Genomic DNA, 27,499 nt, shown 5'->3' with positions numbered 1-27,499 from the left:
GAAAAAGAAAAATCTGTTTCTGTTCATGGCACTAGTTCACAGTAGTAATGCGATGCATTAATAAGTAGAAGGTAAATATTGTCACCATTTATTTCTGTTAGTTGTGTACTTTGACATTTCCAACATTGGTCATTTTTATGTGCATGAATCATATTTTCTTGAATATCATTGGCACTGGCAATGGATTTTCCATGTCAACTGTTTAGAGCTCACCTGAGTGAGACCCTGAGAGGGAGCTCAAGACCCGGGCATGTTGCGTTGGACCGTCGTAAACCTCTACCACATCGTTCAGAGCTGTCTGGAAGAAGGCGAACTGGCTGAAGACCACTATCAGGTGCAGACAGGGTGGGAGATATATAGAAAGAAAAGTAAGAAAAAAAAATTACATTATTGACCAAAGAACTTGGAAATGTGGGGACCTCAGGTATCATGACTCTACAAGCACCAAAAAAATGGACAGGGTTTAAATGGGTTTTTGGTCATAGAAAGCTGTTTAAAAATCCCCATGCATGTGCCATGACTATCTATTCTATCTATCTATTTCCACAACTCATGCCTGAGCCAAGTGAAAATATGTTCTTGTTCGAATCCAGCAATGGTGCAATGCTGCAGGGCTCTCTGAATCGCCCAAATGACCTCCACCTTTTATGACACAGACAACAGTATCCTGTGGTAAAGTATCACCTGCTGGTGTGAAATGAGCTATGGCTGCATTCACAAACCCTCCAGCAGCTCCCAAGTTCTCATTTACTCTCCTCGTCAGGCAGAGGGAGGGAGACACAGTGAGCGATGCATGATGTGATACAATATGTCTATAAAGGTTTTCAGCCATGCAGGTCATCTTTACTGTTAAAGCAAACCTGAATCCAAGACCAAACAATGAGTTGCTGAACTGCTTTTAGTGTAAACTTGAGCACTTTTGCAACTCTTATATGTATTATCAAGCATTTCAATAATGCCTATTTAAAAGTGCTATTTAAAGAATTCACGGTTGACATTTATTTTTGGGGGATTGTTGGAAGTTGTTGTTGCCTTTTATATTTCTATTATAATTAACAGAAAACCTCAGGTGGTGCTATTTGCGTAAAAGAAAACCTCCTTCTTTTGCTTTTGGTCGCCATAGCGGATCATCGGTCTCCATATCAAGCTGTCCTCTACATCTACCTCTTTTAAAATGCATGTCTTCCTTCACCACATCCATAAACCTTTTCCTTAGCCGTCCTCTTTTCCTCCTTCCTGGTGGCTCCATCCTCAGCATTCTTCTATCCATATACTCCTTATATCTAAATGACTGCAATGTGGTGGACACATGCTTTTACAGTATTTACATTTCTGGCATTTGGCAGACGCCCTTATCCAGAGTGACTTAGCAACTGAGCAGGTGAGGATTAAGAGCCTTGCTCAGGGGCCCAGCAGTGGCAGCTTGGTGTTGCTGGAATTTGAACATATGACCTCCCAATCTAATGTCCAATGTCTTAACCACTGAACTTCCACCTCCCTATTTAATAACACAAAGGTTATGATTATTTTATGTAAAACTGTACCATAATCGTTAGGGACGACCACTGAGTAGAGACACGTTCTTCCACTGCTGTAGTTTCCAGGATAGCCGGGAGAGAGCACAACTCCCTCCAGCCCGGAGTACTGGCCACCACAAAGAGCTATAAGACAAGCATAAAGAGAATGGGGAAAAGAGAGAAAGTGAGTGAGAGAGAGAGAGAGAGAGAGAGAGAGAGAGAGAGAGAGAGAGAGAGAGAGAAAGCATATTAAACACTAATTTTCTGTCTTTCCCATCTCCTCTCCACTGCTACCTCATTCCGCTGATCTTAAATTACTTTCCTTGTCTGATTGCAGAGCTGCTCCTGTGGATGTCCCCAGTGTTTGCCAAAGTGAAATTGCAATGTTTTCTAAGAGTTTCCATGGATTGGACATGTCTTTCGCTCTCTCCAGGGAAACGGTGCACAAGACAGTGCAATCTACATGCGAGCCGGCATACATGCAGCTGATACACTATTACATGTATGTGATGCCATTTCTGAATCCTTACCCTTTTACATTTACGAGATTTGGCAGAGGACCTCATCCAGAGCGCCCTTACATTTATTGTATTCATACAACCGAGCAGTTCTGGAGTTGCTCAGAGTCCCAGAAGTAGCAGCCTGGTGTGGTTGGGATTTGAACTCATAACCTTAGGATTCAATGCCTTAACCACTGCGCCACCACCTCAATATTTTATATATTATGTACAGTATCCCAGGTGTTTCTTATGCGTTGAATTGTTTTTAAACAAATTTTAAGGTCAGATTTTTATTCACCTATGCAAACAGGTTTCGGTTTGTTCCAGGTAGGTTTGCTGTCTGCCCCCATGACACAGGTGAGGATGGATTCTCCCTCCAGAGTATAGCCGCTATCACAGTAGTAGGTGACCGTGGAACCGAGCTTCAACTCTGTGCCAATTCGAGTCCCATTACGAACAAGACCTGGCTCGAAACATGACTCTCTGGGGTTTTCTGCATGAGAAATAAAACGAGAAAGACAGTGAGAAAGACAGCATGAAATTGAAAAAGAAATAAGAGACATCGGCAGGAGAGCGAAAGGGGAAACGTGGATGATTTGTGAATGTGTGATAAAACCAATGATCTTATTAATAATCGTGAGGGAGTAGAGCTTCCAAAAACACTTTCTAGGTCCAACAATTATGTTGATTATCCCAAGTAAGGAGTCCTAATTCAAACAGGATGCACTGTATAAATAAATTCAGATAAAAATGGGTACAAGAATAACGTTGACACACATACACACCCCTACAGCAAGAGATGTTTATGCTCTGATTCCCCATCCCTTCTCCCTATCCTGATGAGGTGCACGTATGTTCTTGAAGCAAACACAATAGAGATTGAAAGTGACACTAGGCTGGACGAAGGAATGCTGACTACACAGAACAGTCACTCACAGATCAGGCTTCATGCGCCTGAGTGTAAGAGACGATCTGAAACCAAATTAGAAATCAATTGCCATTTCTACAGACCAATGTGAAGAGAAAGTGATTTTTATGCACTCTCTATAGAAGAGGAAGTGTTCATGCTTAACTGGAGCTCAGGTTAACTCACACACAACAATGCTATGTGAGAGAAACAGGCTTGCGCTCATCATGGCTGAGAGGAGCACTGATGCAGGCCTGCAATCTGCTCCACGCGGCCAAGCACACACAACCTGCAGCCTGACAGCTGACATTAGCAAGCACCTGGCCTCACTGCACACCCACACCACAAGCCTGGCGATCGTCTGTAATTAAGAATGGACTGCAGCCTTGGCCCTGAAGAGTAGCACAGGTGTGTGTGCGTACATGAGTGTGTGTGGGCCTCAGTGTGTGTCTGTTTGTGGCGGTATGCCCGCTTGTGCTTGTGCATTCTAAGTGTTTGATCTGGCAGCAAGCACTGAGATGTAATAGAATAGTCGTGACTGTGTGTGTGTGTGTGTGTGTGTGTGTGTGTGTGTGTGTGTGTGTGTGTGTGTGTGTTTATTTAAGTATCGCTCAACCCTGCCGAGCCCCCACATTGCACCTTGGAGGACAATCAAACCCAGTTGGGGACTTGGAAAAATCTGATTGGTCTGTTAAGAGGTTGATGATTCCTGTAACCTGATCCAAGAACACTGGCCTGAATAGCGGTGGCCGCCATGAGCCCAGGCCAAAGCAGACACACACGACTGTTCTAAAGCGACAGCCCACAGACAAACAAGCTAAAGGCTGTGTGTTTTCCACATTATTCCTTTATTAGAACTCATTAGTGAGGCATTTAGTGTCTGGAGTTCTGCAGCTTTAGAAGTGACACATTTGGTCCAACAGATTGAAAGGACACTGTTCGTTATTCCACAGTATACAGGATTCAGATGGGTCGTAGATGGGTCTTTCAACATGACAATGATCAAAAACATACAGCTAAGACAACAATCTGATGGTCTTGGAGCCCATTTCAGCCTTGTGCAGATCTACAATCTTGTCTCTGATGTCCTTTGACAGCTCCATGGTCTCGCCCATGGTGGTGGAGAGGTTTGCATGGAAGAGGTTGATTCTGTGACTGGTGTATTTTATACACATAATGAGTTGATATTAGGAGTTCTTTCCTTAAGGGACAGGACTAATTTGGGTCTGTGGGAGTCAGAATTCTTGCTAATTTGGTAAGGGATCAAATACTTTTTTCACTTGATGAAATGCAAATTCATTTATAACCTTTCTGGATTTTTGACTCTCTCTGTTTAAATAAACCGACCATAAAAATTCTAGACTGTTTATTTCCTTGTACGGCAGTAAATTTACAAAATTAATGTACTGTAAATAAAGAGGGGGGAAAAAATCACACATTTATAGATTTATAACATACAATAACATACAGGTAGTCCCTGACTTACGATAGAGATGCGTTCTGATGGCCCCATTGTAAATTGAAAATATAGTAAGTAGAAAGAGTCTTATGTAACGTATCGAATGCTGGGATCAGCTATGATAAGGCACCCCTGAAGCACAGAGGGTTAAGGGCCTTGCTTAAGGGTCCAAGAGTTGCAGCTTGGCAATATCAGGGCTTGAACCCCCAACCTTCCGATCAGTAACCCAGCACCTTAACCACTGAGATACCACTTCCCCTGCTGTCTGTATAAATATATGAAATGACTGCTAAACAGTTTAGAATAAATGTAACACTTATATGCCATTATAGCATCAATTACCAGTTAACCAATCCTAATATATTCTTTCACTTTTCTCTCATGCTGTGTCTGAAATTACTGGCATTACTGAACAAATCTCAGCTTAAGCATGAGCCCCAGAGGTATTCTGTAAAATTTTAGCAACTCGTTTATATTCAGTAACACCTAATACCTATCGGTTGATAATTACATTGACTGCAGAAGGGAGTAGACTCAAAAGCAGATTCAAATAGCGTGTTTGTTAAGAAAACTCATTTACACCAGTCTTATATCGCGTCCGTATTCGAGCAAAACAAGAAGATAAACAGATTCCATGCACAGTAAATAAGCAAAGCAGGATATGATGGTTTTTGACATACATTTGTATCGTGTCCCTTCACATGGCTCCTGAAAATAATTGACTGTGCTCACTAAAGGGGGTGCCCTACCTGTGTACTGCAGGACAAAGCCATTGCTGCTTAGCGAGGCATCACTTCGGAAGGCCAGGAAAAGCTTATTGGAGCTGCTCTCTATGCGGTCTGGGACATCAGTGCCGTAGAAGCTTCCCAGCAGTGGGCTGAGAGAGTCAGGTCCATCGTAAATGTGCAGAAAATCATAGCTGGGCTCTAAACTAAAGCTAAGGAGAGATAAGAAAATGAATGATGCTTAGCCTTAAAGTGCTACTTACTTAATTGACAAGTATTATAGTGCCCATGCTCACTGTAAATGATTAGGGGCCATAATATTGAAAATGAACATATCTGTATTTTGACCACTCCAGGCTTATTGAAATTTTTTTTTTTTTTAATAAAAAAAGATTCCACAGGGAAATTGTTATTTCTTCAAATATTTCAGAGATGTAGGAAGTTTGGGTCAGCCTTGTTGCAGCACCCCTCAACACCTCTGGCATAGAGGATCTGGGGCCTTGTGCAAGGGCCCCAATGGTGACAGGGCTTAAACCCCTAATCTTCTGGACATAAACCCACAGCCTTAACCACTGCTACCACCTCCCCCACCACTATTTATATTGTTGCTCAAAATGTACTGGATTAAGTGCTATTTTATAAGTTGCAGTATAAAGGAATCCATATTGTTAGATTAAATCAAATTGGCATGTGGTTATTCCATTATAAATAAAATAAATATTACATTATAAATTTAGCAATATGCTAAACGTCTATTAGATGTTTATTTCAATGTTGACCTCAACTCATTAATATACCATTAATATTAATATATTATTATCTTTTTATTATTATTTTTAAGTTGTTTATCATAAAATTGTTTTCTTTAGTCAGAATTTCCTTTAGGAACATTGTATTTTTAGGAAGTGAACTTAACATTTCTGAAAAATCTTAGATGCTTTATGTAAGAAATGTCTGGCAACCTTATAGATGTGAAATTCATGCGATTTGCATAAAAAGAAAATTAACTCAATCCTGTTCGTAACCCAACTCTGAATACTCATAAGTTTTCAGACAAAAATACTGACAAAATATTTAGACTCGAAATGACAACTGCATGTCTGTAAAAGTGTAAAGGCGCAATAAAGAGTGTGCTTACTGGTTGAATGTGAGGGAGATGATGTAGTCTTGGGTGACGATGACTGTCCAGTCACACTCTCGGCCATGAGGATAGGGCTCTGGGTATTCGGGGGATAAAATTAGCCCACTTGGGCCAGTCAGGTTCCCTCCACATGGAGCTGGAACACAGGACAAAGGCGCACTTTTTCATTTTAGGACAAACTGCAAACAATCAATACAACTGCCTTGCCAAAGAGGCACTGAGACAACGATTTATGTCCATTGGCCTCCTGTAGAGGTTAAAAGCTACAAGCTCACTCAAACATTTACACATTACTATCTGAGTTTTTGCTACAACTCGTATTGACAGATAAATCGAGTTTGTTTTGACGCATCTTTGGACCAAACCTCACAATCAATTGCCCCGTCCTGTTTATCCCATTTCTCTTTAACCCGATTTCTCATTTTATTCATTCCTGTGCGTTAGATTCTGTTCATTTTAGAAGATTTATTCAATTTGGCTAATCTTTATATTTGGTTACAAAAACCTGTGTATTGAGCCAGCAGGCAGAGGACGCTAATGTCAGTTGACATCTGTTATCCTGGGTTTTTTAGATATCACCTTAGAAACGGCCCTGGAATTGTTTGTTGTGCGACTCAGCTTTTTATGCAATGTGGCTTTAATTGAATAAGGCAGCTAATTACATGCTGCTAATTGCTGTTGTCAATTACCATTACTTTCGAAAGAACAAACTTAGATTTCTCAAAGAAAGCCAAACAAGCATTGGCAAATACTTATTTTTTCACTTATGGTACTATCTGATATGTTTTAATTAACCTTTTGTCAAATGCAATTATTGTCGCAGAGTTAAAAAGAAAAATTAAACATTTGGATCAAAGTATGATTTACCAAGTGATTTACCCAGTATCAAATTCACTAAAACAGATGCAGCTTTTCTCAGCAACTAGTGTCTGTGTAGTGCAAAAGGTGGTCACCTGAGCACGTGGGTGGTTCCGGCTGCCAGAAGAAACGGTTGTTGATCTCAGTGCAAGTGATCTTATTGGCTCCTTGTAGGATATAACCAGGGTCACACTGGAACAGCACATAGTCCCCGGGCTCTCTACTGTCCCCACTGCGTGTGCCGTTAGTAGGAAACCCAGGGTCATTACAGGATGTAGCTGTGGACACTACAATAGGAACAGAAGCATTAATTCTACATTGTCTCCTTTTACTACATGAATATATCTTTAAGCATTGTGCAACTAACCACTGTTCCTAACTACTTTCATCCATTAAACCCTGACAAATGTTCAGAATCATTCAGTAGTCATGTATGTCTATGGAGGAATAGGTAATAAAAAAGCTGATATCTGTAATGGATATTTAGTTTAAATGATAGATAGATAGATAGATAGATAGATAGATAGATAGATAGATAGAGAGAGAGAGAGAGAGAGAGAGAGAGAGAGAGAGAGAGAGAGAGAGAGAGAGAGATAGATAGATAGATAGATAGATAGATAGATAGATAGATAGATAGATAGATAGATAGATAGATAGATAGAGTGAATTACAGCAACAGTAATAGAGAATGAGAGACAGAGATGCAGATATAGTTAGTTCCAGTGGAAGAATGGGAGTGACTGTAAGTGTGTGGTTAGATGGGACAGACAGACAGACAGACAGACAGACAGACAGACAGACAGATAGATAGATAGATAGATAGATAATATGAACACTATACTTTATACTTTTATACTTATTGTATTTTTATTGACATATTAGCCTCATGTTGAATTGTGGACATCGTCAACATGGCAGAACACAGCTCAAATTAGTTCCAGTCAGCAGAGTCTTACCCATACTCCTATTTATTCAAACATCTGTGCACATTTTCCACATACGAGGCTCATTCTAATTCAAGTTTAAGTGCAGAAAGACACGGGGGGGGGTTGAAAACACTCTCACTAACACACACACACACACACACACACACACACACACACACACAAAGAAGGATATGTGGATGTTTCTTCTTTTCATTAACACAGAGGCAGGTCTGTTGTTTTGTGTGCAGTACTACTGTACATATGATTTGAGAACAAGTCAGAAGAGGCTGAAGAATAAGGCTAGGAAAATTAGTTCCCTTACATATGGTTTAATTTCAGACGAGGTGCTACGACTGACCTACTGTGCATTCTGTGTTAGAAAATGTGAAATGTGTGACATTTGTGCATTTATTTGCAATGATAACTAGGAGATTGTGTTAGCTGGATATGTTCACCTCAGCTCCACCAGCACACACATTGTCTTTTCGAGGATGCAGGATGCACGTGCAAAAATCTGCAATCTGCTATTGACATTGTGGCACGCAATTGAACAGGTGTGATGTGAAAATTAGCAGATGGAAATCCACTGAAGGGGCACGGTGTTGTCACTCAAATCCGTTCATGCCAGTTGTGTTGGCTGAAACCAATCAGACTGCAATCTCCTGCAGACTATGTGCAGATTGAGACTGCTTTATTTCCAGCTGTTTCTGCAGAGCTTTTTACCGCTGGATACGCAAAAGCCTGATTAGATAACTCTTGTTCCTTCAGGGGCTTCTTTTTACGAAGTCTTGAATGTTTTGATATTTAGTTAGATGCAATTTGAAAGCATTGGAAATTTCTTAATGTTTAGAATATATATATATATATATATATATATATATATATATATATATATATATATATATATATATATATATACACACACACACACACAGTAATACATTGGTATTTTAATGAAAAATCAGCACTTGTCACATTCTCAGAACTCAACACCAACTTTAGCAATGAAACTCGTGAGAGCTGCAGTCTCGCGATAAAACAGATGCATGAAGAGTCTCATGATACCTTATGATATCGTTTTCTTTTGTGTTTTCTGTACAATTTAAGCCTAAATCATATGTCTCAAAGTGGTTAAAAATGTTACCACCTAACTGTTCTCTAAGCCAAAATGAATTACCGACACATACCGAGGTATTGCTGTAATTACATGATATTTAACTAATACAATATTTAGTAATTTCTTAGTATATTTTCCTAATATGAAAAATAAGATTGATCTACTTTTAAATGATAAAAATCGGTGGCAGTTTGGTCCCTTTGAACAAAACATACCTGAGAACTGCAGAGCGAAGCCTTGTTTGCTGGTGAAGAAGTCAGTAGTGAACTGCAGGCTGATGGTATTGAAGGTGCTGTGTAGGTCCACAGGCAAAGAAGAACCACTCAGCTCTTTGAGAAGTACACCACCATCCTGAGGCCCATCCCAGATCCGCAACACATCATGCACTTCCTCCGTGTGGAAAACCAGAAAGTGCAGCCTAAAGACACAAACACACACACACACACACACACACACACACACACAGAAAGAAAAAGATCAGAGACAATTACTGAAATTCACAACTATCATCGATCAGCAGCTAAAGTGTGATTGTGGTGACAGAACGGGGATTGCATTCTTGTTGAAATGACTATGTACGTGGATTTAGTTCTCTGCAGAAACGCATCCTGAACCTGTTTTCTCGGATGTTTTATTACTACACGGATGAAAGTACAAAAATGATAATGCCAGCTATGGAACAGCTGGACTCAAAAAAAAAAAAAAAGTGACACTTGATCCACTAGGCAAATAGAAAAAAGAGAGATTGATGCAGAGGCTCAAGAGAGGGTTCAGTGACAGATGGCAAATGCAAACACCAGGCTGAGATAAAGTGTTGCTGGTGAACAAGAGTCAGAGGGAGGCAGCTGCTGGTGGTGATGAACCTCAGGTGGAAAGAAAAGAGTGCGACAGAGAGAGAGAGAGAGAGAGAAAGAGAGAGAGAGAGAAATGTATATGGATGCCTGTTATTGGAACACTGGACCACATCATTCGCCTTGAGTTAGCTATATGTGTTAACTGGAGAGTAAACAAAGTGTCATGTGTGTCAATTATCAGCAATAACCCATACAGATAGCGGGTACTCGAGATTACATCAGCTAATGAAAAGGCAGTGTTTTACTGCGCTGTAGAGCATCATTATGGCCCAGGGGAAATGGCATGTATTATTAAATAAACCTAAACACATATTATGCATGCAGTAGGAGCTGCATTGAATAAATGAGTAGTTGTCTAATACATTCACTAGTGTGCGCTGTGGAGAGCGTTTGGAGCATCTACAATATATATTTTGGTTATTAAAGAAAAGTATTTCCATACTGACCAGCAATTCAATAATAAGAATTGCATGTGACTCTAAATCATATTTTGATTCCTATATTGCCAGCGTTGAACAATAGCTCATTGATCTATTACTACAGTTTATGGTCCAGCATTTGTAGATCCCTGATCATTACACTTTGGAAAGCTTTCCACTAGACTTTGAAAAGTGGCTGTATGGATTTAGCTACAAAATCTTGATGTTTTGTTGAGAAAGTTGGCATTCCAACTCATCCCAAAATGGTTCATCGGGGATGAGGTCAGGGTTCTGTCCATAGCACTTGAGTTCTTAAACTACAAACTTTTCAAATGTCTTCATAGAGGCATTGTCATGCTGGAACCGATCGTGGATTCCCAGTGAATGTAAAATGTAATGTGGGGATGTTGTAGCTAAGGCATTGGTCTTCAACCATTAAAATGATGTCTAGTTGACAACTGAGTTTTGAATTACAGTGAAATATATACAAAAAGTCTTAACAATATGCCAATGTCATGTTTTATTATTTTTTTTACAAAGATGCAGCCGGTTGGGTTTGAATAAAATGGGACCAGGACTTTTGTGTGTGTGGCAAAGAGAAAGCAGACAATGAAACAGATGGGGAGGGTAAAAGAGTTTGCTTAAACTAGTAAGAAGAAAGGAAAAACTGCATTTTGTTTCATCTCCATTAAGGCCAAACATTTTCCTTGCAGTAGAATTCTTCTCTTTTTTCCATTTTTCTAATAAAAAATAAATAAATAAAATGATCGACACAGACATTAAAGTTGCTCTACCAACAAACAAAATGCCCAATAAATGAGAACGTATCCAGTTTTTTTCGATGATTTTATATAGAGAAGAAACACTGTCACCTTTTTAGAAATTGTGAAATGAGATGTGACTGCACTTCATTTTTCCTGTCTTAAGGAAATCAAATAACTTCAGGAGAACTGCCCGAGGATGAAATTCAGAAAAAGAAAAATACGTTGAGGTCAGGTTATCAAGGCAGTAACACTATAATAGAGAAGATGAGCCATGGCAAATAAATACCGAATAACACTTTATACTGCAAGAACTTAAGAGTGCTGCATTTCAGCATGAACCCAATACTGTGCAAAGGTCTCAGTGTTTTAACACTTTTGCAAGTGATTTAAAGAAAAGATGTCATGAAGAGCAGCGCATCGGGAACAGAAAAAAAAAAGAATGTCCTTCGCCCCAGGTGCAGAGTTAGCCAGCGCTGTGTGACTGGTGTGTTATTGATAGTCATTTTAATTTATTTTGCTGACAGATTGGTTTGAAATAAGGACCAACATGTGAGCTGAATCAGCACATCTGAGCTCCTGGGCCCACTTTATCCACATGGCCCAATCTGTAACCTCCGGATCTCACAGCTCAGCCCACTGTTAAAAGCTCCCATGAGACCTAGCAGAGCAGGTGTTTACTTAGGGACCTCTATCACAGTGCATGTGTCCTCGTGTGTGTGTGTGCGTGTGTGTTTTAGCGTTCGAATTGAGCATGTCTTCTCCCTACTTAACTCTGATCTACATCCATGCCTGCTACACAACTCGCAAGACAATAGCGAGACGCGAGTGCGTTAGAGTAGAGAAAGCTCAAAAAAGCACGCCCAGGCAGAATGAATGAAAGCTGACATGAACAAGGCGCTCCGTTTCATCTACCAGTAAGAATTAAGTCCTTGCATGGAAACACTCTGCCCATCTCGCCAGCTGTCTCTTTTATCAACGGATCAGCATACAACTCATCTCTGGCGTGAATCAGACACTCGCAATCTCATATCTAGTGTCTAACGCTGTGGATAGCGCTGTGTGCTCGGAGAGACAGCAGACAAAACAGCTGCGTTAACACACATCCCGATACCCGCGCTCTGAGGACATGAGATACAGCTGTGAGAAAAGCAGCGCGTGATGAATGAAAGTAGAAGAGAACAGAGAACTGAAAATGTAAGGAAATAAAAGGAAAGAAGAAGAGAAGAGAAGAGAAGAGAAGAGAAGAGAAGAGAAGAGAAGAGAAGAGAAGAGAAGAGAAGAGATAATTGGAATTTAAAGTAAATGAGAGGAGAGGAGTGGAGAGAAAACTAGAAGAGTGGAATTGAGAAGAAAAGAGAGGAGATTAGAGGACAGATAGGACATGTAAGGAAAAGGACAGAAGAGAACTGAAAACAAGAAATGGAAATTTTGAAAAACAAAAGGAGAAGCAAAAGGAAAATACAGGAAATTGGAAGAATAGGCAGTAAGGAAAGTAGCAAAAGAAGAAAATAAATAAAAAGGTATAGAGAATATAGAGAAGAGAAGCAAAAGTCAAAGTTATGAGAAATCAAGAAGAACAGAAGAGGAAAGAACAAGAGAGAAGAAGTAAGAGAAGGAGAGAGAAGAGGACAGAAGGTGAATGAGATTTGCTTCACAACTGCAGATGAGCCGCTGGATCCTCTGAGCTCTGACTCAGATGCGCAAAGCCAGTTTCGGTACAGCGGCTTTACCGACTTTCTAATCCTACACGCCTGAGACGCTCAAGAGCCTAGTGTGTGTGTGTGTGTGTGTGTGTGTGTGTGTGTGTGTGTCTAATAGATACTGTCACTCAGAAGTGGCTCTTGAAGGTAATTATCACCTTTGCAAAACACAGTTGGATCAAGGGTAGAGATGAGCCTGTGATGAGAAGATGAAAGAGGGATGAAAGGTGTTCTTCTCCTCCCATAAGCCTTGGGGTGTGTTGCATCCCCACAATGTAACACTCAATCCTAATCCAAGCACTAAATACCCACAACACCTCCTTATTCATGATCATTCTCCTTCATCAGCCTCACAATACTTAAGGGACGTGTCCAGTTCTGTGTATTACAAGAAAAAAGCTCCCTGCTGTAACGGTGTCTTCTTATATTATACTTACTTCCTTATGCTGTCATCTCTGTACTGCTGAGCCGAGTACTGCTGCTACTGCCCCCCAACACACACACACACACACACACACACACACACACACACACACACACACACACACCTCAGTACTGTCTTATTAGAGCCCTTACATTAGTGTCTTAGTTGTCCCAGGTCTAATGCATTGCAAATGATATTGAATAATTGATTGTGCAAAGATGGAATAAAAAAAAACGTGTGCATACCTTACAGTAGGAGGTTAAATAATCTTGTCAACACACACACACACACACACACACACACACACACACACACACACACACACACACACACACACACAGGGATATACAAATGTACACCTTGTACAGCATGTCTATAAATGTAGATGAATGTCATAAAATGACAGTGTCCCTGTGCACAAACCAAGCTCTACAGATATAAAAAGATAAGCTTTACAAGGTTTAGAGAAAAAGATCTTCAATGGCCCCCTACAGAGCCCTGACCATAACCCTTCTAAACACCTTTGGGATGAATTGGAACACTGACTTCACCCCAGGCCTCCTCACCTCACCTACATCAGTACCTGACTTTCTTACACCCTTGTGACTGAATGAGCACAAATCTAGCACACTCTAAAATCTAGTGGAACATCTTCTCAGAAGAGTGGTGGTTATTATAACAGCAAAAGGGGCCTAAGTGTGGAATGGGATGTTTAAAAGGTTCATACTAATCTAATAGTCAGGTGTCCAAAAAGGTTTTGTGGAATGCTTCCTAACATCACTGGGATATGAAATGTATATGTGGCAAGTATAAAAATACCTTCCTTATCTATCTATTGATCAAAACCCGTTTTATATGGAACAGGTAACAGTTTGGATATCATACGCTATATCCACATTCATATGCGGATCGTGTCCAAACCGTTGCCACAAACTTGGAAGCACAAAATTATATCGGAATGTCTGTGAACACTGAAGCATTGTGATTTTCCTTCACTGATACTGACATGTTCCAGCATGATATCAGACATCAGCCTGGCTGTGGCAGCGGGGGCATGCTCAAGTGTCAGCTGTGGACAAAAAGGGGGCGGGTGAATCGGCAGGTAAAGTGTAATGAGGCTCACCTGTGTCTTACTACGGCCACTTTACTCATATCTGTCTCTTTGTGCTTGCAGTAACTGCTCTTACCAGGCAGAAAGTTACACACACACAGACAGAAACACAGCGGCACAGAACAAAAAGTTGCAACTTTGTTTCTATCGAGCCTTTTATTTTAGTTGAGTGATATGTTTAGAAAGCAAATTGAAAAGCGTGTTTAAACTAAAAGGAGCCCTTGCTCGGTTTATGTTCTGATTGTCTCCTAGAGACCTCCTCCACACCCTTACATCAGGGTTCCACACTGGCACTACAAATTCTAGAAAAATGCTTTTCCGGAAGAGTGAACTTGCAGCAAAGAGGAGTGCAAAATGCACATATAAGTGTGATGGCCAGGTGTCTATAAATGTATGGCCTTATATTAGTCCATTTATAGAAATGAAATGGCCCTTATCTTCAATGCGAGTAGAACGTTGGAGCTGGGGGACAGAAAAGATACTAGAAAGATACTCTTCTTTACTAGAAAGATACTATTTTCCTCAAACATGAATTGCCTTGTGTATGATTCCCAGCCAGTAATAAAAACAATCTGTTGCACTTGTGTAAATGTGCAGCGTAGAGAGTATGAGGATCTGATTTGCTTTGCATTTCTCAGCTATTGAGACGGTATGATGATGTAAAATAACCAGCAGCAGCACTCTGGAGTGTAACTTAGGCATGTTGTTGCATAAATAAATAAATAAATAAATGAATAAGGTTCATGCTTTTTAAAAAATGGGAAAAAAAGCCTAAGAAACAAAGGTTAAACCTCATGTTAAATCTACTGAGCCATGGTGACCAATTCAAGGGTCATTTTAAGTTATAAAAAAATAAGTTTGACATCTTTACGGTTGTATTAAATTGCTCTGTATACTGAAATAATTCAAAACAACTCCATTGCAGCGATTGAGTCATGCAAAACAGTCTATGAGAGCACACCTGATTGTTTTCCGCTTTGAACATATTAGCATAAACTGGGCCAAAATTGAATTTGAATAAAACATGGAATGCAGCACTAAGGTGTCAGGTCCAAGGTGGTGCTGCCAAACTCACACTACACACTACAGAAATCCATTTCTGTGCTTTATTACTATGAGTAAATGTATCAAATGAATTACACATTAAATAAATTAGACCATCAGATTATTATAAGCACGTGTCACGATCGCATACTATACACTAAAAAACGAACAGCTTGACGAACCAAGCTTAGTGTTTGCAAAACCGGTTTCCACGTGTGTGTTCCAAACCAGTGTTTATAACACTTCAGTGGGCTTTAATTGGCTTTAATTCCACTACTACACTGAGTGTGCAATTGCCCCGTATTTAAAAAAACCTCAACCAAAAACAAATATGTGGGAAAGACAAGAATTGGGTATGTTAAGCAAGAATTGTGCCTTTTTTTTCCCTTTTAGTTTTGTTAAATGTGCAACCAAAATATTTGGTGTTGTTTCTGTCTGTTGAACGAACATGCTGTAAAAATAACTAAAACACACATTACTATATACAGTAAATTCCAGCAGCAACTAAATAACACCACTCAAAGCCTTTTTACTGTTAATCCCATATTCATACATTCAACAAAAGGTTAAAAAAAGCAATTAAAGTATCAAAATGGTGATTTGTTCTTAATTAATTAAGTAAATTAAAATAACATATAAAGCAACCATGCCGGTTGTTTATAAAAAGTGGTCTATTACTTCATTTGCCCTTTTCATTATTGCCAATATGATTATAATAATGTTTTTTTTCTTTTCTTTTCTTTTCTACACAAGCCAGCTCTATGGGGGTTCTGGAGCTTCAGCATGCACAATATTTCATTCATAATAATACAACTATCAATAAGCCCAGAAGCAGCCCAGAAAAGGCATGTTGTTACAGTTTTTTCTAGAAAACTGCTAAAATGTAGAAATAAAATTGGGCAAATTAAGCCAAGATTGCATATATATATATATATATATATATATATATATATATATATATATATATATATATATATATATATATATATGCAATCTTGGCTTAATTTGCCCAATTTTTTATATATATATATATATATATATATATATATATATATATATATATATATATATATATATATATAATCTTACAAAAGTGAGTAGGTTACTAGGATATGACTAGGATATATTTTGTGAGACATCAATGAGCAGCTTGTATAGCAGTACAGATTTATTGTCCTCTGAAAATAACTTAATATACTGTCAAAATTATTAGCTGCAAAAGTTAGTACACCCTAAGTGATAATGGCTGAAATTTGTGTATCTTGTATTAGAGCAGTTAAAATATGGTGCTTTGAGTACAATTCTCTCATACTGACCACTGGCTGTTCAACATGGCACCTTCTAGCAAAGAACTCTCAGAGGATTTGAGAATTTAAATTGTTTGTCTCGAAAGATGCCGAGGCTATAAGAAGGTCAGTAACACCCTGAAACTGAGTTACTGTATGCTGGCCAGGGTCATCAGAGATTTTCCCAGATGGTTTCCACTCAGAACAGACCTCGCAAGGGTCCATCAAAGAAGTTGAGTCCTTGTGCTGTGCATCCGGTGCAGAATTTGGCTTCAAAAACAGATGCCTGAGTGCTGTAGCATGGCTTTAGAGGTTGCAGAAGCAGAAGGTTCGCTTGTCAGTTCTTAGACCAGATGCCACACACTGCAACAAGTAGGTGTGCATGGCCGGGGTCCCAGACGAAAGCATCTTCTGAAGCTGGATCACAAGAAATCCCACAAATAGTTTGCTGAAAACAACCTGTTGAAGAGCATGAATTACTGGAACCATGAACTGTGGTCTGATGAGATTAAGATAAACTTGTTTGGCTCAGATGGTGTCCAGCATGTGTGATGATGCTCTGGTGAGGAAGACCAAGAAAATTGTGTTTCTTGCCTGAAGTCAAGCATGGTGGTGGTAGCATCATGGTCTGGGGCTGCATGAGTGCTGGTACTATGGAGCTGCAGTTTATTGAGGCAAACATGGATTCCAACATGTACTGTGACATTCTAAAGCAAAACATGAAGCCCTCCATTCAGAAACTGGACTGAATGGCAGTTTTTCAACATAATAACGACCCCAAACACACCGCCAAGATAACAACAGTCTTGCTGAGGAAGCTGAAGGTGAAGGTGATGGAGTGGCCAAGCATGTCTCCAGACCTGAACCTTATTGAGCACCTGTGAGGCATCCTCAAACAGAAGGTGGAGAAGCGCTATGTGTCCAACATCCAGCATTATGAAGGAGTGGAAGAGGATCCCAGGAACAATCTGTGCAGCTTTGGTGAATTCCATGCCCAAGAGGATTAAGGCAGTGCTACATAACAATGGTGCTCACACAAAATATTGAGGTTAGTATATACAGGCTAACAAAAACAGTAGTAAATACAGTCAATCTACTATAAGATGATTGAACTATGATTTGATTTGTTATGGTTTTCCAAAGGTTGCACATCATAAAAAAATACATACAGGCCTAATCACTCCAGTCATATATAACACATATGCAGTACAAATAGCGACATAGCCGGCAGTCTTATTTAGATGCATAAAAATGTAACCTATTTTTCATCAGCAAGTGTTTCATGAGAGACACTTGAAATATTATCTGAAAGCACTATATAATTTGTATGGAACTTAAGTGCAAAAGAAGGTCTACAAGACAAAACAGGGTGCTTAAGAGTTTTGCACAGTTCTGTTGCTTTCCAATGGGATTCCCCCTGAGCCTGAAATAGATTAATGCGTGTAAGCCTGCAAAAAAAAACAAAAAAAAAATCTAATGCGATAAATCTAAATTCATTAAAGTACTTTGTTTTGTTCTGCTTACACACTAATGTGCATCTACGATAACAAGATATTGATCTTGTTCCGCAGATGCTACTTCACACATATCTAATAACAACAAAAGAGCTTCGTTTTTCATCGTCATCTGAAAACCCAAGAGAAATGTTGGCTGCTGCTTAACAAGAAGAGAAGAACTCCAAGGTTTGGTAACCTTCATCATTTGGTTTGTCACCTTCAATTTTTCTTCCAGTTTAGCACCTAAACAAAGGAGAAGGTCCTCTTATTGATATTCCGGTGCTACGTTTTGTTCATAAAAAGAGGCGAGCATTTTGAGAGTTAAAAAAAAAAAAACAATGTTAGGTGATACACTCACCTACGTTCCTTAATCGTGGTAATTTGCTGACATTAAACTACAAACAAGCATTCTTTGAGGAGAGGGTTTTCTTTTAAGTTAAGTGAGTGGGAAGCAGGAAGGAGTCTGGGAGCAGTCCAGAGTGCGGCTGAAGGACAGAAGGAAGTATCTGGTAAACGGCACTGTTAGAGGCACAATTCAATTTGATAGTGCCTGGCGCTGAGATTTTATGCGGAATTACACTGGCAAAACAAGAGGCAATTAAAGAGAGCGCATGTTCATTCATTAGCAGCGATTTACAGAGGAGGGGGAAAGGCCAATGGGGAAGGACTGCCAAAACTCTAATGCCCTCCTAACACCCCCCAGCCCTGATGACTAAGATAGCAGCCTGGAACAATACTGACACACGCAGAGACAAACACATACACACTGATGGCAACCATACTGAAAGCCAACCATGGTTTGAGCTAATGCATAAATCTCAGAATATCATCCGAGCCAGCGGTGACACACTGAGCCGAATAAGACCCGTGCCAGAAAATTCCCGCTGAGATTGTTAAATAGTTAATTGTTTGGAATTCAAGGTCAGATATGAACTGTAGAAAAAAAACACGAAGAGCTGATAATGATGTCGAAAGGAACGGATGAGTTAATGGTAAGATAGGAAAGAAGCGACAGGTGGCGTGTGCGATACAGACCCGACGGTGCTTCCCGGTGGAGCCTCGATAGTCCACACGCAGTGCAAATTGTGCTCATAGGGCGCAGGGTAACCTGGAGACAGGATACGACCTGTATGTTCGTCCTTCATCGTCCCACCGCACTCAGCTAAACATGGCAAAAAAAGAAAAACACACAACGGATTTAGTTCAAGATTCAATTCAGGACAAGTACAACATCATGTATTGCATTGTACAAATAGACAAGATGAACATCTTATAATCAAATAATTAAACAGGCTATGGGATGTAAGAATAAAAAATCTACATGTATATAAAGATCTAAGTAAAATGTGCTGGTATAGCATATCTACAGATACTGGTATAAGACACACTCTCCATAAAATATTAAAAATAATATGTAATTGATATGACTCTTTTTCTGTAAGAGTCTCCCCTGTCAGTACTTTACAAATATCTGAGGTAAATATATCTCCAGAGAGTCTTCAGGATTTAATGTTAGTGGCTTGTTGTGGTAAATGTGGTAGTTTAAGTGAGGGAAAAAAACAAAAACTTCTGAATAGTTGGGTAGTTTAGTTTATTTATTTTCTATAATAGCATACCTTTTTTTTATCCTTTCTAATCTAATATGAACTGCTTTTTATCTTCTGTAAGGACTCACAAGCTATTAAAGCTGTTAAAGTAATTTCACTGTCACTTCTTGCAAGCCCATTTTGTTTCAGATTGCAGGCAAACAAGCTGAATGTGCATTTGAAAGGAATTCCAAGAAATTCAAAACAGAACCATGTTCTAGACTCTATCATGGATGCTCAGTCCTATTCACAACAGTAAACGGAAGAACTAAATTATTTTTGCACTTCGACATCCAGGGACTTGAAATAAATCTGTCTGTCCTTTGATAATGTGCTTTTTTTGAAAATCAGACAGGACAGAGTGTTGCAGCCACAGGCAGACTGCAATGCAGGAAACTTTGTTTCTATCAGCGGGAAATGGGACCTAGCATACTGAATACAATGCACTGTAGTGTGGCCAAGGCCAGTATAACTTCAACTTCCTGCTTTACAATAATACCTTTCACATCTCCTTTGGAGCCGAGCTTTATGAACGATAGGCGGAATGGCGCAGTCGTATATCAAGGCCGGCATTGAGACATCCCTGGGAAAGCACATTTCCTTTGGCTAATATCACTGATAGGGTTTCAGTAATATCTCCAGTGCCAGGCCAGGCTATCCATCTTGTGGGAGAAATGGTAGTAGTGTCATGCCACAAGGCACAAATCACTAGTTTGTCAGCAGGTAAGGGCCAGCGGGCACCGCAGCTAGTGTTTCATGCGCCAGAAAGCAGTGAGCTCCTCATAACCCACATCTCAGCCACCCTGAGGTGATCGAATGTGTACTTCTTTATAGCATACATCCATGTAGACGCACACGATGAGTGGAAGGCAAAGCCGGGACTCCTGTAGAGGCTACTGTGACTTGATAATCTAGACGGCAGCTTCATCTCAGCAGCACGTTTTTTTAGACCTTTAACGCTAGGCCTATTTTGTGAGTGTATTCCAAAGGCCTTCAAGTAACCATTTTAACATTCCTACAACATCTGTATTTACATTATAATTCTAAAGTCGAAATGGACATGGAATATACTGAAAAGATTTTTTTTCTATAAAAAAATAATTACCTATCACCAGGTCCCTAAAAACACTGGAAAGCATGAAATAAATCATAAAAAATTCCAGCACCATCTGTGAATTTTGCGAGTTCCTCTGCTCATTCATAAAAAGACGTAGGCTGTGTCCAATTTTATCCGGTTAAATGTGAGAACGTATCTTTTTTACTCCACGTTTTGGTCTTCCGTCCACAATGTTATTTTGTCCAGCAAAAAACAATTTCAAGTGGATAAATCTGAAAATGTTGTCAAGATATTCAAAAATAACGAATAAAATTTGTAGTCATGTGACTGCATCAAAACAAAGGAAGGGCAGACAATGTTGCACTGCAGTCATAGTGTCTGCGATCCGGTTTGATAGCATTGTTAAATGCTTTTTACCAGCACTTTAGACTACATTTTGTTCAAAGAGGATGAATGTTCACTCACAATCGCATCGATTCAAAGAGACGGGAAGTAAATAGAAGCCTGACAGAAACGATGCAGGCTAAAGCTTCTTACGCTTTTATGCATGTGCATTATAGGAAGGTAAACATTTTTCACACAGATTAGTGTGGATGAGTAATGTTTTAAAAACATTTTGCATGTTTGAGATGGAGAAAATGGTGTTTTTTGATCTGTCAGAATATTGTAATGTGTACAATGCCTGTGTGTGTAGAACTGTACGTTAAGCCCATTCACTATTCTTTTCTGGTCTACAATAACAACTTTAACTAGCTCTATCTCACTAAACACAAATAAACTAAGATGCTAGTTAGCACAAGTTAGCTGTGTTAGTAAGTCATTGGTCTGTGTATGTGTGGGAATAAGTGCAAGGCTCTTAAAAAAACACTTTAAAGCAAACCCGTTTAACATCTAAAGTACTACAGAAATAGTCCATCTGGAACAGTCTGAAGCTATGACACCTCAGGGTGCAGCTTGTCACACTGCATGACCTTTCAAAGTTAAATTGCAATGATGCCACTAGTCTACTCCGTCTAAAAATGAAGCATTGAAGAAAAAAAAAAAGACAATAAGGATACTGTTCCTACTGGTCGATCAGTGTTGCTATAATCACTCTGATGTTGTTACATCAACATTTTATTTTGGTTTTATACTGTACTGCTTTGACCAACTGATCACTCGATATATGTAAATGTAGAGCATATATGTGTGCCCAAACAGCAGCATACTATATGGACAAAAGTGTTAGGAGACCTGACTTTTCCAGCCATATGTGGTCTTTTCACGTATAGAATGTCTCTGGATGTGTAGCATTATATTTTCCGTTCACTTGAACTACGAAACTGAACCTGCTTGAGTATGACTCAACCCATGTGCACAAAGCCAACTCCATGAAGATTTGGTCTTTATGGATTAAAGTGAAGATCTGCCATAGAGCTCTGACCTCAACCCTACTGAACATCTTTAGGATGAATTGGAACACTGACTGCACCCCAGGCCTCCACACCTCACCTACATCACCCCAGGCCTCCTCACCTCACCTTCCTGACTTTACTAACACCCAATCTCTACAAGCACACTCCACAAATGAGTGGAACATTTTTTCCAGAATAGTGAACGTTATAATAATAATAAAAAAAGAAAAAAAAGAAAAAAAAAAGAAAGATTGGTGGTGTTTGTTTTTTTATATATCTTTTTGTTAGAAGACAATTATTTAACTTTTATGGAAAAGGACTTTTTGTTATTGCTTTGTAAATTTCATGTGCTTTGTGCAGTTTCTTAGCACACAATTCACAGCACAGAGAGGTTTATGCTTTACGGGGCGTTCTGTAAAATGGCAAGCTGTATTTTTATTAGAGAAAGTAAGAAATCTGCTCAAACAAGAAAGTGAAAAAGGTGGAAGATGGATAAAACAGCAAAACTGGTGAGTTAGAATTAAAGATTAACCGGTTTCCTGAAAGTTCTGTACAATTGAAAATAGCTCTATACCTTATATTCAAATATATTTATAAATTAGACGTATGCAATCACTGGCAAATCGGCTGTGGTAAGCAGAATTATGCACTCTAGACTGTGTTGTTATATAAAAATCAGCAGGTATAATTTGATGTTATGGTGTATTGCGAATATTGTATATTATTACTTGCATATAACATCATGACAATATTCACACTATATAGGGACCACAAGACGTCACATGCTCTGTGATCTTTTACTGCTCTTACACTGTGCAATTCACATAGTTATCTACGATTTGAAAAAAAACTGCCGGCATCATCCAAGTATTGTGTACATTGTAATAAAATCTTTCCGCAATTTAACCTTTAAACCTATTGATTAATTGCTGATAATATTATTTGTGTCAAACGGAAAGGTCAGTGTGATCATGGGCACCATGTTGATGGCCGACATAAAGTAAGTCTGATTGTTCTGAGGTCCAGTACTTTAAACATGCTACAGGATAGCACTTAGCTCCAATTTTAAAAAGTGAAAGTAGCAAAATCGATTATATAAAAAACAAGTACACATATCTGATAAAGTTTGTGTTCAATCCTTAATTTTCATGCTGGTTATAAGCACAAACAGAGCGATCTCTGAAATAGAGAATATTCAAACAGAACCTAAGGAGACAGATATTGTGATGTGATTTGCAGAAATATAAATTATCAAAAAAATGCACATGTATACAAAATTCCAGTAGGCATCACCATTAAATCTGCTGTAATAGAGAAATGATCAAAGATCAACATGATAGTTATGATGTGCATAAAATGCTATGAACTGTTATTATCGCTGTCACAACCCTGAAAACCAGTGGAATTTCACCAACCGAGTTCACAGATGTGCCTTATGGGAAGCCCATGTCCTGTAACACCCCAGACCAGTTCCTAGGGCTGCGCATTAAACGCACCATTTAACGTTTTCAGGTTTTCAGGACATTTCCATGTTGTTCGGTTTTATTTTTAGTGTGTTTTACGATGAGTAATGACAAAGAGATAAAAGTAAATGTAATGTTTATGTGCGCTGAGCCTGAATGCCAAGCTGGTCTCTTGGAAAAGCAATGTTTTCCATAATTTATGTTTGATTATGTTTGTCCGTGTTATACTCCATAAATTTCACATGTCTACATTCTAGCACTTCCTGATCAATCTGGTATGATTACTGTGATTCAGACTACTTAGCATGTATAATTTTACATAAAAATCTAGATAGAGAAAGAAAGAAAGAAAGAAAGAAAGAAAGAAAGAAAGAAAGAAAGAAAGAAAGAAAGCAAGAAAGAAAGAAAGAAAGAAAGAAAGAAAGAAAGAAAGAAAGCAAGAAAGAAAGAAAGAAAGAAAGAAAGAAAGAAAGAAAGAAAGAAATGTGAATTGCTAAGCATTTATAAAACAAAAAAATATATATCTTTGGTCTATTTCCTATTATGCATTAGCCATAACGCAGTACTGCGTAATTTATATTCTTGTCAATAATCATAATGTATTGCCTCTTATGATAAATTCAAGGTTCACTGCTAACAGCTACAGTTTGAAATGTCATTCCTCCCAAACACTAAAAACACTTCAAACAATTCACCTTCAGAATCCACATCATGTTGGCCAGGGTCATGGTGAATATGATGTGAGAATACACTGAGAACACCCTCACACATTCACACCCTCTTTTACACCTAGGGGCAATAAAGCATAGCCAAGCCACCCCAATATTTTAGAAGGTAGAAGAAACCTAGAGCCCCCTGTTGGAAGCGCATAGAGAAACAGGGAGAACATTCAAAACTCCACACAGAGCCTGGAGCTGTGAGGTGTCAATTCGCCATTTAAATAAATTAGATGTTATTTATATGGGGAATTTGCCAACAAAGAGTGTCAAAAAAGACTTTCACAGAAATCAATGTATACATTTAAATTCCTAACGATCAAATTCGAGGTGACAGAGGCAAAGACACAAAATCCTTTAGGCGACATGACAAAGAATCACTGACGAGAACCAATCATGAGCGGTACACTACATTGCATTTGTGTTCATCAGCCACAAGGGTGTTAGTAAAGTCAGGTACTGATGTAGGTGAGGTGAGGAGGCCTAGGGGGCAGTCAGTGTTCCAACTCATCCCAAAGGTGTTCAGTAGGGTTGAAATCAGAGCTCTATAGCAGACCACTCATTCTCTTCCATATCTTCTTAGAACTTGCTTTGTGCACAAGGGCACTGCAATACTGGAACAGGTTTGAGTTTCCAAGTTCAAGTGAACGCAAGATTGTATTATACCACATTTAAAGACATCCTATACAATTGTGTACCTCCAGCTTATGCCTCTAGCAACAGTTTATACAGTTACTTTTGTCCATATAGTATATGTTATAATGTAATTATTCCATTACAGTAAACATACTTTATGTACAAAAGTATTGGGACACCTGAACTTTATGTGGTTCCTCCCCTGTTCACCTGAGATTAGCAAAGGGCCATGTTTATCTACCAGGCTGATCTTAACTGATCTTATATGTTCTCAGTAGAGCTCTCACACATTCTTTTGTGAATGTAATTGATCTGGCACTTTTAGCAATGACAAGTTTATGCTTATAAGCAGCATATATTATTATTATTTTTTTTTATCACACTATTCCACACAACAGAGCATGACTGACCTTTGATAGCTTCCTTTCAATGCGTGTGAGACTATGGCCATGTATACTTCCTAAATGTCATGTTTTATTTTAGGACCTAATTAATTCAGTAAACACCATTAATCCTCTTTTACCTTTTGAATACAATCACTTTTAAGGATGAAGAGAAAGAAGAAAGCTAGAGCAAACCCCAGTATCGTTGAAATATCACTCTTATACTGTATAATATACTGTTATTCCTTTCTCACTGCTATTTTCCCCCTCTCAGCTTTTTGAGCGTTTATTTTCAGATGAATGTTCCCCTAGTGTAGATGCTGAGGTGATAAATCACTATGAAACAAACCCATCTTCTTCAACTCAAGAGATGACCTGCTCCACAAGTCGTGAGACCATTCTACTCTCTCTGTCTCTTTCTCCTTTAAGTTTTCTCCCTATATATTTCACCCTCGATAAAGCAAATATCCTATAAAGGAAGGCAAAAGAAAGAAAAAGAAACGAAAAGAAAGAAAGAAATTTCAGGCTTCTTTTCTTTATCTGTATACCATGCCATGAAGTTTCCAAGAACCCAATCGGTGTAGCATAACAATATAAAATTCAACTGCATTGCAGTGTGCTAGAAGTTTCATAGAATCCTGTTTCCAAACATTTCCATAGCTCAGTTTTCAAACACATTCCTCGTGATTATTCTTCTTTCCTGCTTTGATGTTTACAGAATTTATCCCAAGTTATATTAAATCAAATTTTATTTGTCACATACACATTCATACAGAGTACGACAAAATGCTTTTTACGTCTGTTTAAAAAGAAATAGTTAATAGAAAAATATGAGGTATAAAAGTATAAATACAAGTATAAAGTATAATGATAGAAGTTTAATAATGTAATAGGCATATATAAATTATAATAAGTATAATAATATACAGTAATTTCCCGATATGCGGAATTGCATTTGCCATATAACTAATTAGTTTGGCTGATCTTCCCGGTCTCTCGCTTTTATGGAATAATGACATTTATTAATAAAAATATAATTATTAATTATAAAATTAAGTAAAATGTTAACACAGTACAGTACTATATACCATAAATAGCATTTTTGGGGTGACATCCGTTTATTGCGTATTTTACGTTTAACCACTATAAACGGGGGATTACTAATACATTATATTTTCTCTCTCTTTCTCTCCTTTCTTTACTCAGATATCTAAAAAAAATAATACTTTTTGATCACTAAACTGCCCAGACAATTTCAGCAATGTAAATCACTCCTATAATACGATTTAATTTTATTTATTTAACTCATGTAAACACTGTAAATCCTGCACTTGCTGCTATTGCACTCTGGTTAGACCTAAACTGCATTTTGTTGCCTTGTACTTGTACTTGTGAAATGACAATAAAGTTGAATCTAATCTAATCTAATCTAATCTAATCTAATCTAATCTAAAGGAGCCACATACCGTATTCAACATAATTTAAAACAACCACCAAAAAAATAACATAACATATATAACATCACAAATGAAATAAATATTAAAAGAATAATTTCCAGAGTGTAAAATAATAAAATAAATATAAAATAAGGAATAACAAAGGGAGGGATTTTGAAATTAATATATTTCCAACATCTGTTACAATTAGTTAGTGTATTTAAAACTAAAGTATTAATATAAGGGACATTTAGAACAAATTATACACACACACACACACACACACACACACACACACACACACACACACACACACACACACACACACACATACACACACACACACACACATATATATATATATATATATATATATATATATATATATATATATATATATATATATATATATAGCTCCTGTGTGTCTTATTGTAAAATAGCTTTTTCTTTGTGCTCAAGAGATGATTCTTTCATGAACAAACAGAAATCTCAAACACAGGCTTCTGCAAGCAAACAAATGCACACAAGCTGCAATATATGGCGGTCAACCCGTTATTTACAGAGCAATTTTCCAACAAGC

The 27,499-nt window shown here is 38.4% G+C and overlaps 1 protein-coding gene across 3 annotated transcripts in view; it reads right to left on the bottom strand.

Moving 5' to 3' along the window:
- Positions 1-27,499, bottom strand: part of csmd2 (CUB and Sushi multiple domains 2) — a 359,814-nt gene that overhangs the window by 97,647 nt on the left and 234,668 nt on the right. For all 3 annotated transcript variants that reach the window (XM_046834777.1, XM_046834778.1, XM_046834780.1), the window contains exons 25-32: positions 19,284-19,410; positions 9,366-9,568; positions 7,203-7,394; positions 6,247-6,385; positions 5,133-5,320; positions 2,316-2,510; positions 1,545-1,661; positions 214-327 (exon numbers count right to left, since the gene is read on the bottom strand). In XM_046834777.1, the coding sequence (XP_046690733.1) occupies positions 214-327; positions 1,545-1,661; positions 2,316-2,510; positions 5,133-5,320; positions 6,247-6,385; positions 7,203-7,394; positions 9,366-9,568; positions 19,284-19,410 (1,275 nt within the window). The remainder of the gene's footprint in view (positions 1-213; positions 328-1,544; positions 1,662-2,315; positions 2,511-5,132; positions 5,321-6,246; positions 6,386-7,202; positions 7,395-9,365; positions 9,569-19,283; positions 19,411-27,499) is intronic.

The sequence above is a fragment of the Silurus meridionalis genome, chromosome 22 (assembly GCF_014805685.1).
Source record: "Silurus meridionalis isolate SWU-2019-XX chromosome 22, ASM1480568v1, whole genome shotgun sequence".
NCBI lineage: Eukaryota > Metazoa > Chordata > Actinopteri > Siluriformes > Siluridae > Silurus > Silurus meridionalis.
Note: the sequence above shows the minus strand (reverse complement) of the source record. Positions and strands in the feature narration are given on the sequence as shown.